Source organism: Erythrolamprus reginae, chromosome 5 (genome assembly GCF_031021105.1).
Source record: "Erythrolamprus reginae isolate rEryReg1 chromosome 5, rEryReg1.hap1, whole genome shotgun sequence".
Lineage (NCBI taxonomy): Eukaryota > Metazoa > Chordata > Lepidosauria > Squamata > Dipsadidae > Erythrolamprus > Erythrolamprus reginae.
In genome coordinates, this window is record NC_091954.1 from 76735463 (window position 1) to 76757008 (window position 21546).

Genomic DNA, 21546 nt, shown 5'->3' on the forward strand with positions numbered 1-21546 from the left:
CATAGTAAATGAAATATTTGGTCCAATTATTTTCTGGAAGTGATCCCCCAGAATTTTATATGGCAGCATTTTTTGGAAGCTTATTACATATTTACAGTATGATAATAACAGGACAGAAGAAAAGTAAACATACATAACATATTTTGGAAGTTGATAGTATTTTACTCATTTGTCTGCGTTCAGAACCAAGCAGTACTGGTCTAGTGTGTATTCAAGATAGATCAGGTATAGAGATGTTGACTAAATTGGGAAAACAAACTTTTTTTGGGAGAAAGGTAATGGCAAACTATTTGCCTATTATTACCAAGAAAGTTGTATCACATGCTCATAAAATCACCAAGAAATGAATCTGACTTGGAGCCTCCCCCCCCCCCTTTTAAAAAATTGATGCTTTTGCTCTTTTAAAGTATTTATTATTGGGGAAATCCTAGTGAAAATTCTTAATTATATCAGGAGTATTTAATATAAAAGCTAAAAAATCCATGTTATAATGTTTTGAAAAGTATGATACGGTTCTTGTGTGTGTGTGTGTAATCTTAATTTTATCAGAGAAAGTGGATAAGGATCCACCATAGTTTCAGCTATATTTTTAAGACTATAAAATGCCACGACTGTTATTTATGCCGTGACAGATTAAAAACAAGCCCTGTACGGATAGTTAGAAAAGCCGCCCTCTTTCAGGGAAAGAGATGAAATATGCGGGCAAGATCTGAACGGACGAGCTTCCTCCGCGCTCTACCGAACAGAACCAGTTCGGCGCGTCCCTAGCAACCGTTTGCGCGGGATCTTTTTCTGTCTTTGAACGTCGGAGAAACTCCGCCCCTCCGAACTGGTTGGGTTATCGAACTGTCGGCTTCTAGTTCCGTCGCGTTGCTTGGCTCCTGAGGTAACTACGTATGTCATTCCCCGCCTACTTGGTTCGGACTGAACACTTCTCCTCTCGGGCAGACAGTTGGGTGAGTTGTTCCATAGGAGTAGAGGCGGTTCTGATGACTCCGGGGGGAGCGGGGCGGATTCATCTAATGGGTTGTTTTTAGCATCAAAGAAAATCTCGTGTGATAACATGAAAAGGATCCTCTGAGCATATGTGTAGCGAGCTAATCCTTCCTAGTTTAAGCAGCCACCACGGGCCACAGCCATAAGAAAAGACATCCTGCCATCTCCCGCGCTTCTGGAGCCTCATGGTGTGACAAACCTGTTGCACTTGAAAGCGGTTCTATTTGTGTTAGTAATTTTCCTGAAGGAAGGTGGGTCCAATTGCTTGTCCGGGTCGGGTCCGCTCCGCTCTCAGGTTAGTAGAAACTAATTGAGATGCCAAATGCATCTCCTGAGTCTAAAGAGAAGGGCAGCATAGAAAATCAATCAATCAGTCAACCAACCAATCAATCAAATAATTCCTTCCTTCCTTCCTTCCTTCCTTCCTTCCTTCCTTCCTTCCTTCCTTCCTTCCTTCCTTCCTTCCTTCCTTCCTTCCTTCCGTCCTTCCTTTTTCTTTCTTTCCTGTGTGCCATTTTCCAGTCTCTTCCAGATTATAACTATCTTTGAAGTCATTGCCCCGTTAGGCATTCCTGGCTGGGATGCTTAGAAAAGGAATACAAATTTACTAATGAATTTTGTGCTAAATTGGAATTAATCTGAACACATGCCTTCTTTGTCCTGAAAAGCTTCCAATGAGTGATATTTTCAGGCATATCTTAATTCTTCTGTTCCCTGTGGATTTGCATTCTGCTGTGTTTACTATTTTTCTCATTTTCTTTTCCTGCAAAGTGGTGTCAGAAGCACCACATCTGTGTGCTATTTGGCAATTCAACTCTTTCTACGCCTATTTTTATAAATGTAAAAGAAATATTTTATAAATATCTCAGAACCTGATTTGAAAGAATATATCCAGTCCCAGTTATAATATGCTGTTCTGTTTCAGAGCCTGCAATTTCTGTGAAGAACTTCCTGTAGTTCACCTATAAACATGACAGATAAGGACTTTGTCACTTCTAAAGAAATCATTTCAGACCCCTCTGTCTCTGGGTCTGATCCTGGGATCTGTGAAGAACTGAGCAAATCTTTTCCCTGGACAAATAAGAAAAGGAAGAGTTGGCTTTCAAGGCTGTGTAAGAAAAAAAACATCCTTGTCAGGTGATTAGCTTGCCTAGCAAGGAATATAAAGCAATTAATTAAAGAGAAGAGTAACTATTCAACAAGAACATATTCTTTCTTAGCAGATTTTGTGGAGAAAGGAAATAATAGAATGGATGGGAAAAGACTGAAGGTTTATAAATAGAAAACTCTTTTGGATTCCTTCTAAACCTCCACAAATAGTACTACAACTATATTAAGCATTAAATGTCTTGTCTAAAGCACTTCAAAGGAATGGAAACTAGAGAATATAAGAAATTGAGTGTAAATAGTTTTGAAGGAGATAGGCAGATTAGAAATAAGAAATATAAATAAACAAGCAAATAACTTTTTAAATCACAGATGTGCTGATAGTGCTTTTTGGCAGTCCTATTATTTTTGCTTATTAAAGTTGGTAGCTGAGGCAAACATTTCTGACTATACTATTTTTACTTAGAACAATGTTTTTCCTGTAATTTTGTCTTTAAGTTGCAAAATTGTCTGGTTGTCTTTAATGCTGGTATTTGTGCATCTCCGTATCTTTTTCTCTTTGTTCTTAGAAAATGGATGGAATTCCTACTGCCTATCTTCATTAGCTGCCCGGAATATCTGTACTGGCAAACTTCATAGCTCTTGGGATCATTTGGAAACTGCTTCCCTTTGTTGTTCCATATGTAGCACCTCTTCTTGTTCTCTCATAAACGCACTGACTTGGCGAGAATCCATTCAGGCACTGTCAAGTAGTATCCGTAACCCAAACAAGGCTATCTTCACTGTGGATATTAGAACAACTGAGGTACTAAAAGTATTTGCACAACATTGGTATTCCCGTAACATGCTACTGGTGTATATATAGAGATTCAATAAAGATGAAATTCTCCTGTATTTATAGAATGTACTATATAACAATCAAAAATTTGAATAATTCACAAATTTTATTAGGGATAAAATTTGTGGGAAAAAGATTAAAACAAAACCACAACCTTTATGATCTTGTTTCAATTTGATAAAAATCGATTTAAATTAAAAAATGGACTTTTTTATTTAAATCAATTTTTAATAGAAATTTTATCAAATTAATTTTAACAAAAAGGCTTTTGGAATAAAATATGTATCTACTTTTCTATTTAAGATACATTAATAATTTCATTTATTCAACATGAAATGGAGCTAAGTTATGTAGCATGAGGCTGTATATTCTGTCATATTTACATTTTTAGTAAACTCAATCTGCAAAGCTCTGTAAGCTAAATAGGAAATCTTCATATTGTTTGCAAATAATAATATGAAACATTCTAACTACAGTACTAGCAAGAATGAGTCCTTAGATTTAAAGAGCACCTGTCATTTCAGATTCATCATGGCAGTGCCTGTTAGTTAGTGACAGTTGCTCTTAAAAGCTATGATTTAAATCGAGTAGATTTAAATCAAGCCTTTTTACTAGTGATTTAAATCATGATTTAAATTGATTTCATTTCATACTTCCCAAAAGGACATTTTGTAAATCTTACAGATTTCTGATATACATGGTATATTAAGGATTTCCCCTATATACACAATATTAAGTGTAATCATTAGAAAGTTCTCTTTGAAAAAGCACAGCTAGAGAAGATTTTATATATTAACTTACTTTTGGAAGAGAGGATCTGTTACAAATCTGTTCTAAAAATGGAATAGGCTCCATGTCAATTTTTATTCCTTTAATAATAGGTATTTTGGGAGTAATTTGTGTCAGAGATATAACTAGCTTTGTACGAAAATTGAAACCAAAATAGGGCTAGCTTTGCTTTGTTAATAACTGTACTTGGCATGTCACTTTATTGTTAAGAGCCAATTAAGTATTTTTACCAAGATGCTACTGCCTGGATTTAACACCCATAAAATTGCAGTTGTCTGATTACTCATTTGTTAGCATTTGTTGATTATTTAAGCTTGTAGTATTTAATGAAGACATGTTTGTAAACAAAACTGCAATGATATATTAGTTACTGATTTTGAACTAATTGAGCAAAATAGAGTAAGCTAAAACCTCTGGCTTGACTCATGTACGAGGGTTATCCGGAAAGTAAAGTTACAAGACGCGTAACTCGCGGGGAATGTTTGCAGGGAAAGTTGGGATTACTATCGTGTAGTGGGAAGCCAGTGGAAGAGAACGAGCACTGGCAGTGATCAGTAGACCATCGACTGGCATTGTGGTGAAGGTTAGAGATGAGCATCCTCATTCCGTTTCCCTCCAAGTGCAAAGTGTGCGCTGTAATGCGCTACCATGCTAAGGGCATGAACGCTGCTGCTGTGGGTGCCTAAGATTTGTGTGCGATGGGGGTCCAAGATTTTTCTCACTGATTGCTGAGTTTTGAATTTCTTGACTGAAGGAGAATGGTATGGCACCACTGCATTGATTGCCGTTTGCTCTCTGTAGTATGGTGATAAGCCCAAGTTTCATCTCCTGTCAATATACAGTTGAGAAAAGCCTCCGCTTCAATCTCAAAAAGGTCAAGAAATTCTTGGGCGGCACTGACTCTGTCGACTTTGTGCGCTTCAGTAAGCATCTTGGGCATCCATTGCAGCAGCGTTCATGCCCTTAGCATTCAGGTAGTGTATTACAGCGTGCACTTCGTACTTGGAGGGAGACAGAAGTAGGACGCTCATCTCTAACCTTCACCACAATGCCAGTCGAAGATCTACTGACCACTGGCACTGCTCTTTCTCTTCCGCTGGTTTCCCATTACATGATAGTAACACCAAATTCCCCCACAAACATTCCCCGTGAAAACTATGTGCCCTGTAACCTTACTTTCTGGATAACCCTCATATTATACTAAACAATTGATTTGGGCTTAGGGTATGTAACAATTCCAGCCAATTATGATTAGTTCAATAAACAAGCCAGATTTATAGTGATATGTGAACACAGATGTAAATGATAAAGCAATAATTACTGAAGTTCATCTCATGATATATCTTGTAGACATATCTATCTACAGACTGTTAAGGTTGTGTCATGTTACAGTTAACGGTGATTAATTCAGGCCAATTCACCTGAAACAGTGGACGATGACTTAAAGAAATCATAAACAAAAATAAGGCTCACACAACAGGTTAAACTAAAACATGGTTTTAATTTTCCTTAAAAAAACCAATTACACATGTTAATAATTTATTTAATATCATGTTTATTAGGGTTACTTTTGAATAAATGTATATTAGAATACTTGTGTAATGTTAGAACACATTGGAATTCAGTCCAAGGATACTAGCTTTTTATTTGTGCCCATCACTTGCTATAGAATCAAGTGAAGATATCTTCAATTCAAATTTGATTGAATAAATACTTCCATTTAATTTTCTCCACAAAATATGGAAATAATTTGCTACTACAGTATTTGCTTCTGGAGTAGTTTTGCCTTATCAAACTAATATACTGTATATATATTCCTCTCCTACCCTAATATGAAGAAAACCCAACTCTGCTTAGCTTCAAAGTCTATCAGAAGAGAATTTTTCTTGTTCTTTTTTAGATTCTAGTTGCAAATGATAAAGCCTGCAAGATTCTTGGATATAGTACCCAGGAAATGATTGGGCGGAAATTATCAGAAATGATTTCAAAATCAAACTGGGATATTGTGGAAGCTCTGAAAGAAGAATATACTGATCTTGAAGAACACGGACCAGTAATTCCAGGAACAGTGGTGTGTGATTTCTTTGATTAAATATCTTATAGCTGAAATGTGCTTATTAGTATTTTAGACTTGCATTTTCAATTACCTTTCTATCACAGAAGCCTTAGGAATCCATGGGGACCCTATTTGTTTCAATATGAACTTATCTTTGTTCAGATTTATTGATGAAGTATTTATACATTTGATATTTATAAATTTGGTGTTTCAGTTTCTAAAGCTATAATGTGTTTTTCTTTATATGCAGTAAAGATAATGTGCTTTTGTTTAATACTTCTGTATAGTGCTAGAAAAGTCTGACCATACTTAAATATACATAGCAATGTGATACTGATATTGTTGTTGTTCTCATAGCATCAGAATTAGCTATACTAAATAATTGTTTTTAAATAATGTAGTCATTTATTTGTTTGCTTGTTTGTCAAATATGTACAAGATAACAAGTATAGGTATGAAAATAAACATGTACAAAGAAAGTAAATACAGATAAATGGGAACAGGAGAAAGCATGAGTAGTTCATAAGAAATAAAACCTTTTAAATTCTTTTCTACTGATGACAATCAGACAGGATTGATTTGATCTGTTTTATTGCATTTCACTGTGAACATAAATTCATAAATTCCCTTGTTATTCTATAGCAGACCAAATTGCTTTTAAAGCTAATCATGCTACCATGCTAAACGAAAAGCTGGCTATTTTGTTGAGAATTTCACATAAACATATAGCTACATTTGCTTTGATATATTGGTCAGAAATGTCGGCTATGATGTTAATACAAAACCAGCAAAAATTCTTGTGGCACCTGAAGAACATATTTGTTGCATAACCTTGAATTACTCTCTGACTTGTGTACTATATGCAATAAGAGATATAATAGAAATTGGTCAGTCTGGAAATCTTTGCTTTATTTTCTGCAACCAATATGCCTAAAATATTCGATCAATCCTGTTCATCCTGAATAAATTTACTCAGAAATAAATTTGCTGCATTCTATAAATTTATTTTTGACCTTTAAACAAATATCTAATCTGAAGGTTACTTATTGTTACTGCTTATACCTGACTTAATTTATATTGCATTGCATTACATTACATTCATTTACTTACTTACTTACTTACTTATTTATTTGGATTTATATGCCACCCTACTCCCAAAGGTCTCAGGGGGCATATAAATGTTCTTATATGCCGCCCATGCTTCTGTGATAAATTTGAAATGGGATAGTATTACTGATTAGTTTGTAGATTTGTAGTGAGAATTATTGAGGATCTATGTATCTTTAACTTAAAACAGTGCCATAGACCCCTATGGGATTGCAATGTCACAAGGAGTCTGTGAAGGTTTGAATAATTTTTATGACATAAAACTTGAGTTATGTTTTGTGAGTCTGTAGCCTCGGCCCATAGTCATAAAAGGTTTTTAAAAGGAGGTCTGTAGTGAAGAAAAGGCTGAGAACTATTAACTTTAAATATTCAAACATTGCTCTTCAAATATGTGCAATTTTGATAGAATTCATTGCAGGATGTATCTTAAATATCTATAGAATATAAATATCAACTCAAAAGCATCTGAAATCTTGAATAATCATGGCAAAATTAATTATGGTCTAGTCATCTGAAAATAAAACTATTTTGATAAAACTTGCTAAAGTCATTTGCATATAATTTGTGAAAATTCATATGTAGAAATATCATGGATTTGTAGATATGCATTCTTTAACATTAAATATGAAATATAAAAACACGTTTTAAAAGTTAGTGTTTAAAGGCTGCCTATCTAAACCTGCAATTTATCACTAGGTAGATGTCATTTCCCAAAACAATGAAAAGATTCCTGTCACTATATGGACAAGAAAAATTAAAGGCCATTGCAGTCAGTATTGTGTTGTTGTTTTGGAACCTGTGGAAAGACTCTCTGCTTGCGTTTCCTTCAAAAGTAATGTGAGTAAACCAGCAAAATAATGGAATGGAAATGACAGAAACATGCTTGCTTCTTAACATGGATGTCAAACCTCATGTTAACCAACTTTATCAAAGAAAAGAAATAAGAATTAATTGCTCGTGTTCTCTTCTAATTGTACACAAGAACCACTGTCCCTGAAATAATATATGTGGAACTGAAATTCTTTAAATAAACACCTATACAGTAGTACCTCTAGATACGAGTTTAATTCGTTCCAGAAGGGAGCTTGTATGTCGAACAACTCGTATTTGGAACAAATGGCTTTAGACTTTATTGATATTTGTTGATGTGAAGCAGTTGTCATAAATAGTCTAAGATTCATGGAAGTAAATGAGACTTTTTCTTTATATGTTTTGTTACCCTCTTACAGAAGGGCATGATATAAATATTTTAAGCAAAATTAGTATAAAAATTAGAAATTAGCAGGATATAGAATCAATGTGGACATTCATCTGTCTTAAAGTAGTTTTTCTAGGCTCCTTAAATCAACAGCCAACAATATTGTGTTTGGTCACTTTAATACTGCTATAAAATCAGTGCTTTAGAACTGAATACCTATCATTTGTAATACAAATTATGTTGAACTCTCATATTTAGGGAGAGATTACTTCTTGTGACCCCCTTTTTGCTCACCTTCATGGATATTCATCATCAGAAGATGTGATTGGTCACTTCATAAAAGATTTGATACCTTCTATCCAACTTCCTACACCTGGGAAAAAAATTCCAAAGGTACCACTAAGTTTATTACAATTATTGCCATGAATGAATGATTTTTACATAAAATAATGTTTGGCGTTAATTCCAACCTTTACTCTTCATTTTCTAGTCTTTGTCAGTGAAAATGTTAGTAGCTTAGATTTACATTATTGTGTGATTATAACTTTCTTCTTCCAGAATATCAAAATTCAGAGATCTGTTGGCCGAGCAAGGGAAGGAACAACTTTTCCTCTCAGCTTGAAACTCAAAGTAAAACCCCGTGTTGATGAAGTTATTTCAGTATCAGATGACCCCCCATCAGCTATGGATGTTGAAGCTTTGGAAAGTAGCACCCCTTTGCCAGTAGATTGTTGCTTCTCTGCTACCATCTGGGTGTTCACCACTATCAGCGGATTGGTAACCATTCAGGCAGATGGTACAATTTATGGAATTAACAACACGTTTTCCCTAATGCTATTTGGTTATGAGAAGAAAGAACTATTAGGCAAGGTAAAAATCTTATAATTCTCCACAGAAAAGGTTTTTATATAGTGCAATCTTTCTTAGAATGATGTCCTCTCAAAAATGTATTTAGTTTCAGTTACTAGATTTCTAGTCTTTTATATTATCCATTGTCTAATCCCATGTACTTGGAATTTCTACAAACTGGAGTCCAATTCATTTGAGGGCCATCAAACTGGGAAAACTGATTAGTGCTGCTAATCACCAATTAGCACAGATGGGGATTTTGACAGCCCTTTAAAAAGCAGTGCAGAGGTCCCAAGTCACCGACTGGTACTGATTCATGTCTTTTTAGGAACTGGGGATGATGAGAGTGGGCAAGGAGTGAAACTGAAACCATGCCTCCCCCACTCTCCCTCTGTCCATGGAAAAATTATCTTCCCCAAATCAGATGGAGCAGTGGGTAAGGGAGCGAGCGAAACCAAAACTACACCCCGGTCCATGAAAAAACTGTCTTCCACCAATCTTTGGTGTCCAAAAAGTTGGGGACCACTGATGTAGAGAAGTGGATTTTTGAACATCCAAATTTTTTTATTATAATCGTTGGCAGAGATGATGAGTCATAGGTAGATGAGATCTAGGTCAGTGATGGTGAACCTTTTTTCCCTCAGGTGCCGAAAGAGCGTGTACGTGCGCTATTGTGCATGCAGGAGTGCCCAGACCCATAATTCAATGCCTGGAGAGGGCAAAAACAGCTTCTCCCGCCCTCCCAGAGGACCACTGGAGGCCGGAAATGGCCTGTTTCCCAGTAAGCTTGTGTTTCGCCATTCCCAGGCTCCAAAGGCTTCCCTGGAGCTGGGAAAAGGTGAAAATGCCCTCCCCTGTCCGCCAGAGGCTCTCTGGAAGCCAGAAACACCCTTCCAGAGCCTCTGTGTGAGCCAAAAATCAGCTGGCTGGCATACACATACGCATGCACGTTGGAGTTGAGTTACGGCAACGGCTCACATGCTAGCAGATATGGCTCCGCATGCGACTTGTGGCACCCGTGTCATAGGTTCACCATCACTGATCTAGGTGTTCAAGGTTGGGAAAGACTGTTCTTAATTAAATTATCAGAATTTTTTTCTTCATTTCAGTTAAAGGAAAGCTTTACTTATAAATTTCCAGCAGCAACTTGCATTTTAAAATAGTAGTCCCTATGTTCATCTTTAAAAAATAAAATAAAGACTTGTTTTCTGTTAATTGTCACAGAATAAGAGGAAAGGGATGAATTTTATAATTTCTCATTTTCTATTATAGAATATCACTTTCTTGATTCCTGGATTTTACAAGAACATGGAAAATACTGATTCTTCTTTGCAACTTCCACAATCTGGAGAAAGCTACATAAATGCAGAAAATACGAATTCCTCTGACGGAATGCAGAAGGATGGATGTGCTATTGGGAAAGGTAAGTTTTATCCACAGATAATATTGTTCACCCAAAATAACGTTTTGTATTTAATAGATGTGTGTCTGGCATCTGATTTTAAAATCGTGGGATGTTAACATATTGTATTTGGAACATAACAATGTCTAGCCTCTAATTTTAATTTTATTTATCTGAGGCAAATCCATTTATAAAAATATTTTTTTTTCATATGGAGACTGACTTGTAATTGCACCCTTAATATTGGACACTGTCATTACTATTAGAATCAGAGTACAGTGGTACCTCTAAAGAGCTTAATTTGTTCTGTGATCAGGTTCTTAAGTAGAAAAGTTTGTAAGTAGAAGTAGGAATCAATGTAAAAGCAAATAATGCATGTAAAACCATTAGGAAAGAAATAAAAGCTCAGAATTTGGGTGGGTGGAGGAGGAAGAAGAGGACAGCCACTGCCAAAGGAAGAAGGTGAGCTGAATAAAAAAAAATCCAAAACTTTAAAGCTTTTTTTAAAAAGAGGGACTCTAAGGCTGCAAGAAGGAGCACGTGCCTCCCATACACCCGTCGCGAGGCTGCCTCCCATTCACTGCACCAGAGAGAGAAACCCAGGGGTAATGGCAGGAAATTGGCTGGGCCTTCATGCTGCTCTCAAATTTCCTGGGAAATTTTTCCAGGCTTGGGTTCTTAAGTAGAAAATGGTTCTTAAGAAGAGGCAAAAAAAATCTTGAACACCTGGTTCTTATTTAGAAAAGTTCTTAAGTAGAGGCGTTCTTAGGTATAGGTACCAATGTATATCTTTGGAGTATATAGTGCAAGGTGATTGTCTGAGCTCTAGCTGCATTAAAAGACAATTCTGAATAAAATACAGGATTCAGCCTTATTGTATAGATTACAAGTGTAACCTGCCTTCCAATCATTCATTTGGTGACCGTTTATAATGGCACTGACAAAAAAAAACATGATGGTTTTTCACATAGTCATTATAACACCTCCATGGTCACATAATCTGAATTCAGATGCTTGGCAACTGGCATGTTTTTATGATTGTTGCAGTGTCCTGGGGTCATGTTATCACCTTTTGCAACCTTCTGACATGCAGAGTCAATGGGGAAGTTAACAATCACGTTACTAACTTAACAACTGCAGCAATTCACTTAACAACTGTGGCAAGAAACGTTGTAAAATGGGTCAAAATTCACTTATATGTCTTGCTTAGCAACAGAAATTTTAGGCTCAATTGTGGTTGTAAGTCAATGACTACCTGGACAAAGAAGGAGATAATTTACATTTACATCCTCAATGGAACCAGGTTGCAATTAAGTGGGAGATTTCTGGGAATTTTATAAGTAGACTCAATTGATTATGTGGCTTTTATATTTACTAGTATTCAGGATTTTACCTGTAATGCAAGCAAAAATAAATCTTACATAGCTGCAACATTTCTAATGTTGACTCCGCTAGTCTTTATTAAACTGAAGTTTTAAATAATAAATAAATTAAATAATGTTATACTATTTTATTTAATGCTTCTATTTTTGTATATTAATTATAATATATTATTATTAAATAAATAAGATAATTAAAAACAACAAAGCTAATTTGGCTTAAAACATAAGATTTTCGTGATAAATTATTTACCCAAGTTGGAATGCATGTAATGAATAACTTTCAAATTTCCTTCCCAAGTTTAAATTGCATTATAAATACAATGGTACCTCTACTTACGAACTTAATTTGTTCTGTGACCAGGTTTTTAAGTAGAAAACTTAGAAAAGTTTGTAAGAAGAAGCAATTTTTCACATAGAAATCAATGTAAAAGCAAATTATGTGTGTGATTGAGGAAATCACAGATGGAGGGTGGAGGCCCTGTTTCTTCCCTCCTCTTTATTTTTTTCTTGGATTTACTATTAGATATACAATGATACCTCTACTTAAGAACTGAATTCGTTCTGTGACCAGGTTCTTAAGTAGAAAACTTAAGAACCTTGATTAAAGGGGGAATAGCAGGAAACTGGCCGGGCCTTTGTGCCGCTCTCAAATTTCCTGGGAAATTTTTTCAGGCTTGGGTTCTTAAGTAGAAATGGTTCTTAAGAAGAGGCAAAAAAAATCTTGAACACCCGGTTCTTATCTAGAAAAGTTCTTAAGTAGAGGTATTCTTATGTAGAGGTATCACTGTATATATTTTCAATTAAAAGCATACACCTGTAACTAGCTACGGTAGTTAAAATACACTGCTCAAAAAAATAAAGGGAACACTTTAAAGAACACATATAACTCCAAGCAAATCAAAGTTCTGTGAAATCAAACTGTCTACTTAGGCAGAATCCACAGCCACTCCGTCTTATCCGGGTTGAGTTTGAGCCTGTTGACACCCATCCAGACCCTAACAGCCTCCAGGCACTGGCACATCACTTCCACCGCGCCTCACCCCATGCCCTTGGATGATCTCACCCATACATGTTTAATTGTTGGAATGTGAGTCCTGTTGGAATGGAGCAGCATATAAATTGAAAGAAAGAGAGAGAGAGAGAAAGAAAGAAAGAAAGAAAGAAAGAAAGAAAGAAAGAAAGGTATCTTCTGTATGTATAAAAATGCTATCAAGAGCCATTCATCCACATTTCGCATGTAAAATGGCATTAGAGCCTCTTGGGGCATATCTTGCTGAAAGGATTGTTGCCCATATTGTTTTCTTTTGTTGCAGTCATCAACTCATTCTTTGTTGAAGATATGGATTTGCCAGATCTGAAGGAACAACAGGAATTAGGGAGGAGTGGAGCTGAGCTCCCACCTAAAAGGGAAATCCCACTGGAAAGTTTTGGAAATGTGTCCTCTGCTCTGCTGTCTCCTCCAGTGGTACCTTCATCCCTGGTTTGGTAGGTTTCAAATGCCCAAGTCTGTTTTAGTGTGGCCACTGCTGGAAAAGTTATATCATGGGATGGAAGAATGAAAGTTTTAGTTTCTTTAAATAATATAGATAATGAGTTTAATATTACAGAAAACTGTCTAGTAGCAATAGTCATTGTTCAATGGTTACGTCATTCTTGACTCTTTGTGACCCCATGGACCACAGCACAGCAGGCCCCTTTATCTTTCACTGTTCCTGGACTTTGCCCCAATTCATGTTCATTGTGTCACTGGCCCTATCTAACCATCTCACCTTCTGCCATTCCCTTCTCCTTTTGCCTTCAATCTTTCCCAATATCCAGGTCTTTTCAAATGAGTGGCGCAGTGGTTAGAATTCAATACTGCAAGTTACTTCTGCTGACTGCTGGATGTCAGCAGTTTGGCAATTCAATCCTGACCTGCTCAAGGTTGATTCAGCCTTCCATACTACCAAGATTGATTGTTGAGGGCAACATGCTGATGGTGTAAGCCACTTAGGGCTGTAAAGCCCTGTGAAGCGGTATATAAGTCTAGGTGCTATTGCTATTCTTGTCAATTGGTGGCCAAAGTATTTGAGCTTCAGCTTCAGTGTATGTCCTTCAAAGAACAGTCAGGGTTGATTTGCTTTAGGATTGACTGATTTGATTTCCTTGCAGACCCAGGGACTCTCAAGAGTCTTCTCCAATATCACAATTTGAAAGCATCAGTTCTTCAGCGCTATGTCTTCCTTATGGTCCAACTCTCCCAGCTATACATTACTATTGGGAAAGCTATGGGAAAACCATAGCTTTAGGGCCCTTGTCGGCAAGGTGATGTTTCTGCTTTTAATATGCTGTCTAAGTTTGCCATAGCTTTCCTCTTGAGGAGCAAGCATCTATTAATTTCATGGCTGCAGTTACCCTGAGGATCTTTGGCTTCTCTTCACTTTCTGCCATTAGAGTAGTATTGTCTGTATGTCTGAGGTTGTTGATATTTCTCCCACAGTCTTAATTGTGATTCATCTAACACAGCATTTTGCTTGATGTATTCTGCATATAATTTAAATAAGCGGCATGACAGTATACAGATTGTTTGTTTGTTTATGTATTTATTTGTTTGTTTATGTATGTATGTATTTATTTGATTTTTTTTTTAATGCCGCCCTTCTCCTTAGACTCAGGGCAGCTTACAACATGTTAGCAATAGCACTTTTTAACAGAGCCAGCATATTGCCCCCGCAATCCGGGTCCTCATTTTACCCACCTCGGAAGGATGGATGGCTGAGTCAACCTTGAGCCGGTGATGAGATCTGAACCGCTGACCTGCAGATTTACAGTCAGCTTTAGTGGCCTGCAGTACTGCACTCTACCTGCTGTGCCACCTCATACTCTTTTCCCTATTTTGAACTAATCCATTATTCCATGTCTTGTTCTAAACGTTCTTGACCTGCATAGAGATTCTCAGGTAAGGTAGTCTGGTACTCCCATATCTTTAAGAACTAGCCAGAGATCCACACAAGTGTAGTCAATGAAGTAGAAGCCGATGTTTTTCTGGAACTCCCTCGCTTTCTCCGTAATCCAGCAAATGTTGATATTTTGATGTCTAGTTCCTCTGCCTCTTTAAAACCCAGCTTGTGTTTCTGGTAGTTCTCGGTCTACATACTGCTGAAGTCTAGCTTGTGCAATCTTAAACATGACCTTGTTAGTGTATGAAATGAGCACTATTGTATGATAGTTTGAACATTCTTTGGCATTGCCCTTCTTTGGGATTGGAATATAAACTGATTTTCTCTCCCCCATTCTCCAATAATGGGGTAGTCATTGATGACTTTTAGAAATTTGCTGGCAAATTGAATGCACCACTTTACTTGAGACGTGATTTTTTTGCAAATTCTGTGTTGGTGAGATCTCCCAATTTGTGTCATCTCCAAATTTGATAATAAAATTGTCAATCCTATTTTCTAGATCATTAATTAAAAATATTGAGTAATACTGGTCCTAAAACAGGTCTCCCTGAACAGCCACTGGCTCCTTCTTTCAAATACAGAGTTGAGTTGTTAAAGCTGTCTTTCTGAGTAGTTAGCCAAACTTACTATAATGCCATACAAATTATACTTTAATAGCAGAATCATTTCAAAACCTTTGCTGAAATCAAAGTAGGTTACATCTATAGCATTCTTCTTGTCACTAGAGTAGTTATTTTTATCAAAGGAGACAAAGTCTGTTTAAAATGAACTCTTTTTAACAAAGTCAGGTTGGTTCTCAACAATCCTGGCGTTGTATTCAATTTTATTAAATTGTGCTATTTGAATATATCAGTGAAGATCCTCAGTCATCCAGGAAGAGTAGTTTGGAAGATGAGTCATGGCAACAGGACTTCTTTTCTTTTTTGGTCTGAAACATTGCACTACTTATCCAAGTTGCTTCTTCAGTCTGCTATGTGAATAGTTTTATTAATGCAAGTCCTTGCATTACAAATAAATTATGGGTGAGTGGAGAACATGGTGTGAAAGCTACAGGATTCTTTAATATAACAAAATAAATCTTCTTTTTTTCAGCGGAAACCACATACCTAGCAATAATGTGCTAGCTACTAATGAAGCTATAACTTTTGAGAATCTATATTACAAAAATAGTACTGAAAAAGAGACTGGAAGATCTGCTATCCATCAGATGAATGAACTACATTCTTTAAAACAGAATAATCCAGAATCAAATGTATTAGATGATAGAAGTAAACTAAATAGTTGTCTTTCCAGAAATACTTACGACCTAATTCAGGAAGAAAATGACAATTTGAATATACATGATTCTATTTCACCACAAGATGTGAAGTCACACAGAAGAGGAAGGAAACATTCTGTCCTGGGCAGTGAGACCTTTGATAAAAATTTATTAAAAGCTGAATTACAACTTGAGGCAAACGTGCCTTGTGAAGCTGTGCAGGGGTCATTTGGAACTCCAACACTGGATGAGCCAAATGATACAGCATCTAACCCAAGGCAAAGCCATGAAGTTCCACCCAGAACTCTAATGAATAGAACCAACAGCTTAACATTTGAGAATAATTTCTTAGAAAATTCAACTGTTGATTCTTCAGTTTTTCTGCCTGCAAAAAAGAGCAACAGTCTTCCTATACATGGATCTTCGTCAAAACTTTATGATGCCTCTATAATTATGGAAAGTGAGAGTGTGGGTAGTAACCATTCTGTTTGCTGTGAACTGATGAACCTGGGGATTAACGAAGAGGTGAGGTCTGACTCATGTGCTGTCTTTGGACCAATAAAACATTCCTTCTTAGATGAGAAAGATCTTGTCCAGTCCCTGGAACAGAGAAATAATATTACAAATGATCAGCTGGAGTCTTCGTTGAGTGGAATCTCTCCATCAGCTCGTCAAAAGAACTTGTTTGTTAATAAGCCTTCTGAGTACTTTGACAGTGATTTCTCTATACGTCATACTTCAGAACTTGAAAGTGCTGTACCAACTCTAAGGGATGATCTAGAAATTAATTCACTAAAAACTAATGTTGATTCTCAAGACGACTTCTTGACATTAAAGCAGCAGCATATGGCACAGGTAACATCAACGCCTGTAAAATTAGAAAATGTGCCATCTCCAACAACTGTTTTGAACACTGAAATACTGGAAGGCAGCTATACTGGTAACTGCTACCACCGAGATGGTTCTCGACTCAGTAAGTTGGAAGCAATTGTTACTGCTCTCCCTCTTATCTTTAATAAACATGGAAGTGGGAGTTTATCTTTAATAAACATGGGAATGGGAGTTTCTTATGAAAGGGATGAATATTGAATACCAAAGAAAATTTATGAACACTCTATCTAACCAAACTAAATGTTAGTCTGATTTTGCTAATTTCTTCTTAGTATTCCTTGTTCCTTATAGGCCAATCATAGGGGTGTACATAAGCGCACTAGAGTGCCTTCTCTCCCCTGTCCTATAGTCTCCTATATCTCGTATTTCTTCTCTACTATATCCTCTATAACCTTCATTGTGTATTATTGTGTATTGGACAAAATAAATAAATAAAAATATTATTGCGTGCCATACCTAAGCAGATACTGCAACTGGATTAAAAACAATACATAGAAAGATATAATCTAAAATCCCTAATTGCAGTTATCAACAATTTGGCTATATATCTTTTCTTTTGTTGGTTGGAATAAAATAACATCAAGTGCTAATGTGTGCCAGGATTTTATAACTTTGAAAAAACAAGATTCTTAGGTAATAATCTAAATTTTTCAGAGGATGTTGGCTATTTACCAACTCTTCCAACCTTACCTTATCTTTAATCAAACAAATTTATACTTATAATGTTTTGAGCTGCTTTAGTTATTAAAGGCCTTGACTCTCAGCATTAAACACATCTCAGGGTTTTTTTAAAGTCAAAGTTAGCTTTTCTAATATGCATTGAATGATTGACAGTTACTGTACCAGTAACTTTAGAACATGCAATATTCAGAAAGGCTGAAAGCCATGCTGTTTGGTCATGAATTATTTTAGAATTATATTGTTAAGTAAGGATTTGAGCTGCCTAGTGGCCTAGTGTTGCAGACACTTGCTTCCTACTCAAAAGGTTGAGAGTTCAATACTAAGTAGCAGCAGATGTTTCTCTCCTAAGGCACAAAGAAAAAAAAATTACTGCAAAGTCTATGTAGGCATCAGGAAGGGCATCTGGTCAGTAAACTCAGCTCCATCCAGTTGCCCTGACTGTACCCTGAATTAAAGGATGAGGGTCATAAAAAGGGAGTTTTATTGCTAAATATGAATTTAATAGTAAGTGTATTTGTTTCTGTTTAAAATTCCACAGGAAATATTCAATTTTCCTTGAGTGAAAAAAGACCAGTAATTACGCTTTTATTTCATTGTTCAATTTGTTCTTACATTATCCTACGTTGGTTGTGTTTATATATTTCTGAAAAGTTTAGCTGCAATATTAAAATCCACAATATATATAGAGGCTTTAGAATCTTGCTCTTGGATAAGTGTTGTACTTATTTTCTCTATCTCATTTGATGTGTTTTTTGAGTTTTTATCTTGGTTAATTATTTTGCAGGCATACTCTTTGAAGTGAAACGTGTGGAATTGCATGATCCTGCTGCTCTTTTTTGTATTTGGGTTATGAGAGATCTTTTCCAAAGTCAGAAACAAGCAGCAGCAAAGACACAATTACTTCTTTCTAGCTTGGCCAGTTCCTGCCAAACATTAGATGAAATCTCAGCTCTTAATTTGGCAGAAGTAAGTATATTGATTTCTATATAACCATAGACATTAGCTATTGCAGTATTTCATGGCATTAGCCCAACCAACCCTACTCACAGTGGAGTTCTGGGAGATGAAATACACACATCTTAAAGTTGTTGAGGTTGAGAAACACTGTCTACAGGGATACAATAATTCCTGTGAGCAAACAGTAGCTGTTAGAGTGTTACTGATATTAATGTGATCAATTGACTTTACTAGACCAAGGATAATTGCTCCCTTCCACTGCCATTTACTAACAACCAGTATTTAAAACATGCTGCCTATGATTTAGTAAGTAATAAATAATTAACTTTAATAGCCACTGACAGCCTGATCTTCCATAAACTTGTTCATAACTTTTAAAAAACTATACCAATTGACTTGTATTACAACCGCTAAAAACAAATTCTACAAATTAAATGCCCACAGTATTATTATTATTATTATTATTATTATTATTATTATTATTATTATTATCATCATCATCATCATCATTTGCTAAAATGTAGGGGTTAAGGTTTTTGAACTATAATTGGAAAAAAGTTTTATTTATTTTAATTTATAAGCTGCCCATCTCCTGATGGACTTAGAGCGGCGTACAGCAATAAAACAGTATATAAAGTTAGAAACTCCACAATAAAAGATATTCATCCATCTATCCATCACTTTTGGCTGCAGCAGAGTATTGTTGCTCAACAGCCCCAGGCCTGCCGGCAGAGAATGAGAAAAAGTCTCTACAACACAAGTACTATACACAATTTTATACATACCATTAAAATTCTCCTCTTTTTCCCTTTTTCTAAGCTAAATGAACCAAGTTACCGCAGTATGCCTTCAGATGGGAGCTGCTCCCACAAATGATGCAAGATAAATATGACACACAGATAATATTTGCTCCTTCTTGAAACATGAATGACAAGCTAATAACATTCTCTGAATCTGCTGATTTTGGCAGGAAGATTAGAGTTTTGATTAGAGAATTTAATGGCAACATTATTCTTTCTAACCAAAAAAAAATATTGTCAGGCAAAAAATAATAGGTATTGCTCATTCTTTATAATGAATTCTTATTTAATTGAAAGTAGAAAAATAAAACCGTTGAGGAAGCCTAAGAGGTGTGATGAAATTAAATCACCCAACAGGAAATTATTTATTTATCCTAGAAAGGACAGGACCTTATAGCTACATTTTAATGCTAGGATTTTTGCTGAAAGACTTTCCCTGGCATTCCCCAGAATAGATTATTTAGCCTCGCCCCCGAACACTCTCCAATTCTTAATTTATGGCTCATAAAAATCTCTTGCCCCTCTGTTGACATTTTTTCTTTTTATTTTAAAGAGTTTTTTCTTTATTAATTATTTTAATGGATAATGTCCTCTGCTAGAGCTTGTGTACAGGGAAGTGTTCACAAAAGAATTTTGTATTGTCAATAGTGAAAAATGCGAACTATCCAAACTTCTATAGTTTGGGCCAAAAAACAGTGCCTGAAAAAATGAAAATATCAGGCCACCAGATGGCAGTAGTAACCAGGGAATATGCCCTGCTTAAATGTGACATTGATTGTCTACTCTAGTCCTTTACTGATCCAATTAACTTTCACATCTGTTACACTGTTAAAATCCACTAACTAGGGTCAGGTCCCAAGATTATGTTGAGAGAATTAATTTGTTGGAAAAAACCCTAAAGTTCCTGTAATTAGTTGCTCAGTATCTCAGCAAGATGAGAACAGTCATTCTATAAATGAAGAATGTTAGAGTGGCTGCAGCAGTGCCATCGTTATTATAAAAAACAGTGGCCTCTTGAGATCTGGCCACCAGTCCTGGGATGATATATTTACTTAAAACAGTAACATAACACAAATTTCTACTTTGAAAAGTTTCAGAAAAAGTTGCCTTTTGCAGGAGACATATATGTGCATAAGTGCACCCTAAGTTCTTAAGGTGTGCATAAGTGCCCCATTGTGCCTACCTCTCACAAGGTCCCCATTTATTTGTATCTATTTGTGTTTCATGTATTCATAAAATGTTTATATTTATATCTGTTATCTTAAACTTGCTAGATGGTAGGTAGGTAGGTAGGTAGGTAGGTAGGTAGGTAGATAGATAGATTAGATAGATAGATAGATAGATAGATAGATAGATAGATAGATAGATAGATAGATAGATAGATAGATAGATAGATAGATTTCCATTTGCTTGTGCAAAGATTTTAGTTCCCTTTGGGGGGAAATTTATAGGAACACACAAGATAGGAAACTCAGAGCATTTATATAATTTGGCTTGTTTGCAAACATGCTGCTTTGCACAGTATAGGTAGACAGTCTAACCTTCCTGAAATGTTGTGTATGTCCCAATGAAATGTCCCAGTGTTGTAGACCTCAGAAATGCCTTACTGAATTCAGAATTAGCTCTCTTCCCATTATTGTACCAAGCCCATGCTCATGGCCTTCCTAAAGGCCCTAAAACCATGGCTTTACCGTGAGGCCTGGGGGGGTGGTGGTGTCATTAAACACCAACACCTTGTTCCAGCCTACTGATGAATGAATGAAGGAGGAATATTTTTATCGTGGGGTTTTTAACTTTGTATTAATTTTATTGTTCTTCACCGCCCTGAGTCTGTGAGGAGAAGGGCAGCATATAAATATGATAAAATATTGATTGATTGTATTTATATGCCGCTCAATCCAAAACCAACTCAGAGCGGCTGACAAGTGGGATAAATACAATAATATTAAAATATAATGAAAATTGGATAATAAAATCAATAATATAATAACTATAAAATAATACTGTATCTTAAAAAGAACCATTACACACACAGCAGTCAATCTTATTCCAGGCCTGCTGGAAAAGCCAGGTCTTAATGGTTTTCCTGAATACTGGTAGGGAGGAGATAGGGTGAATCTCTGGGGGCAGTTGATTCCATAGGGTCGGAGCCACCACAGAGAAGACTCTTCCCCGAGGTCCCGCCGACCGGCATTGCTTGGTGGGCGGAACCTGGAGAAGGCTAACTGTGGGCTGTTACTGACCGCAATGAGGTTTCCATGTGGTATGAGGTATCTATGAGGTATGTTATCTCTGT

At 36.1% G+C, this 21546-nt stretch overlaps 1 protein-coding gene across 1 annotated transcript in view; it reads left to right on the forward strand.

Annotated features, from left to right (window-relative positions):
- The first annotated feature begins 1077 nt into the window (after nt 1-1077).
- Nucleotides 1078-21546, forward strand: part of PASK (PAS domain containing serine/threonine kinase) — a 31551-nt gene continuing 11082 nt past the window's right edge. The window contains 12 exon segments of the mRNA XM_070753234.1: nt 1078-1291; nt 1922-2113; nt 2115-2133; nt 2673-2908; nt 5631-5801; nt 7590-7730; nt 8350-8484; nt 8650-8961; nt 10213-10363; nt 13038-13209; nt 15756-16894; nt 18278-18459. Coding sequence (XP_070609335.1) covers nt 1967-2113; nt 2115-2133; nt 2673-2908; nt 5631-5801; nt 7590-7730; nt 8350-8484; nt 8650-8961; nt 10213-10363; nt 13038-13209; nt 15756-16894; nt 18278-18459 — 2805 coding nt within the window. The 5' untranslated portion in view covers nt 1078-1291; nt 1922-1966.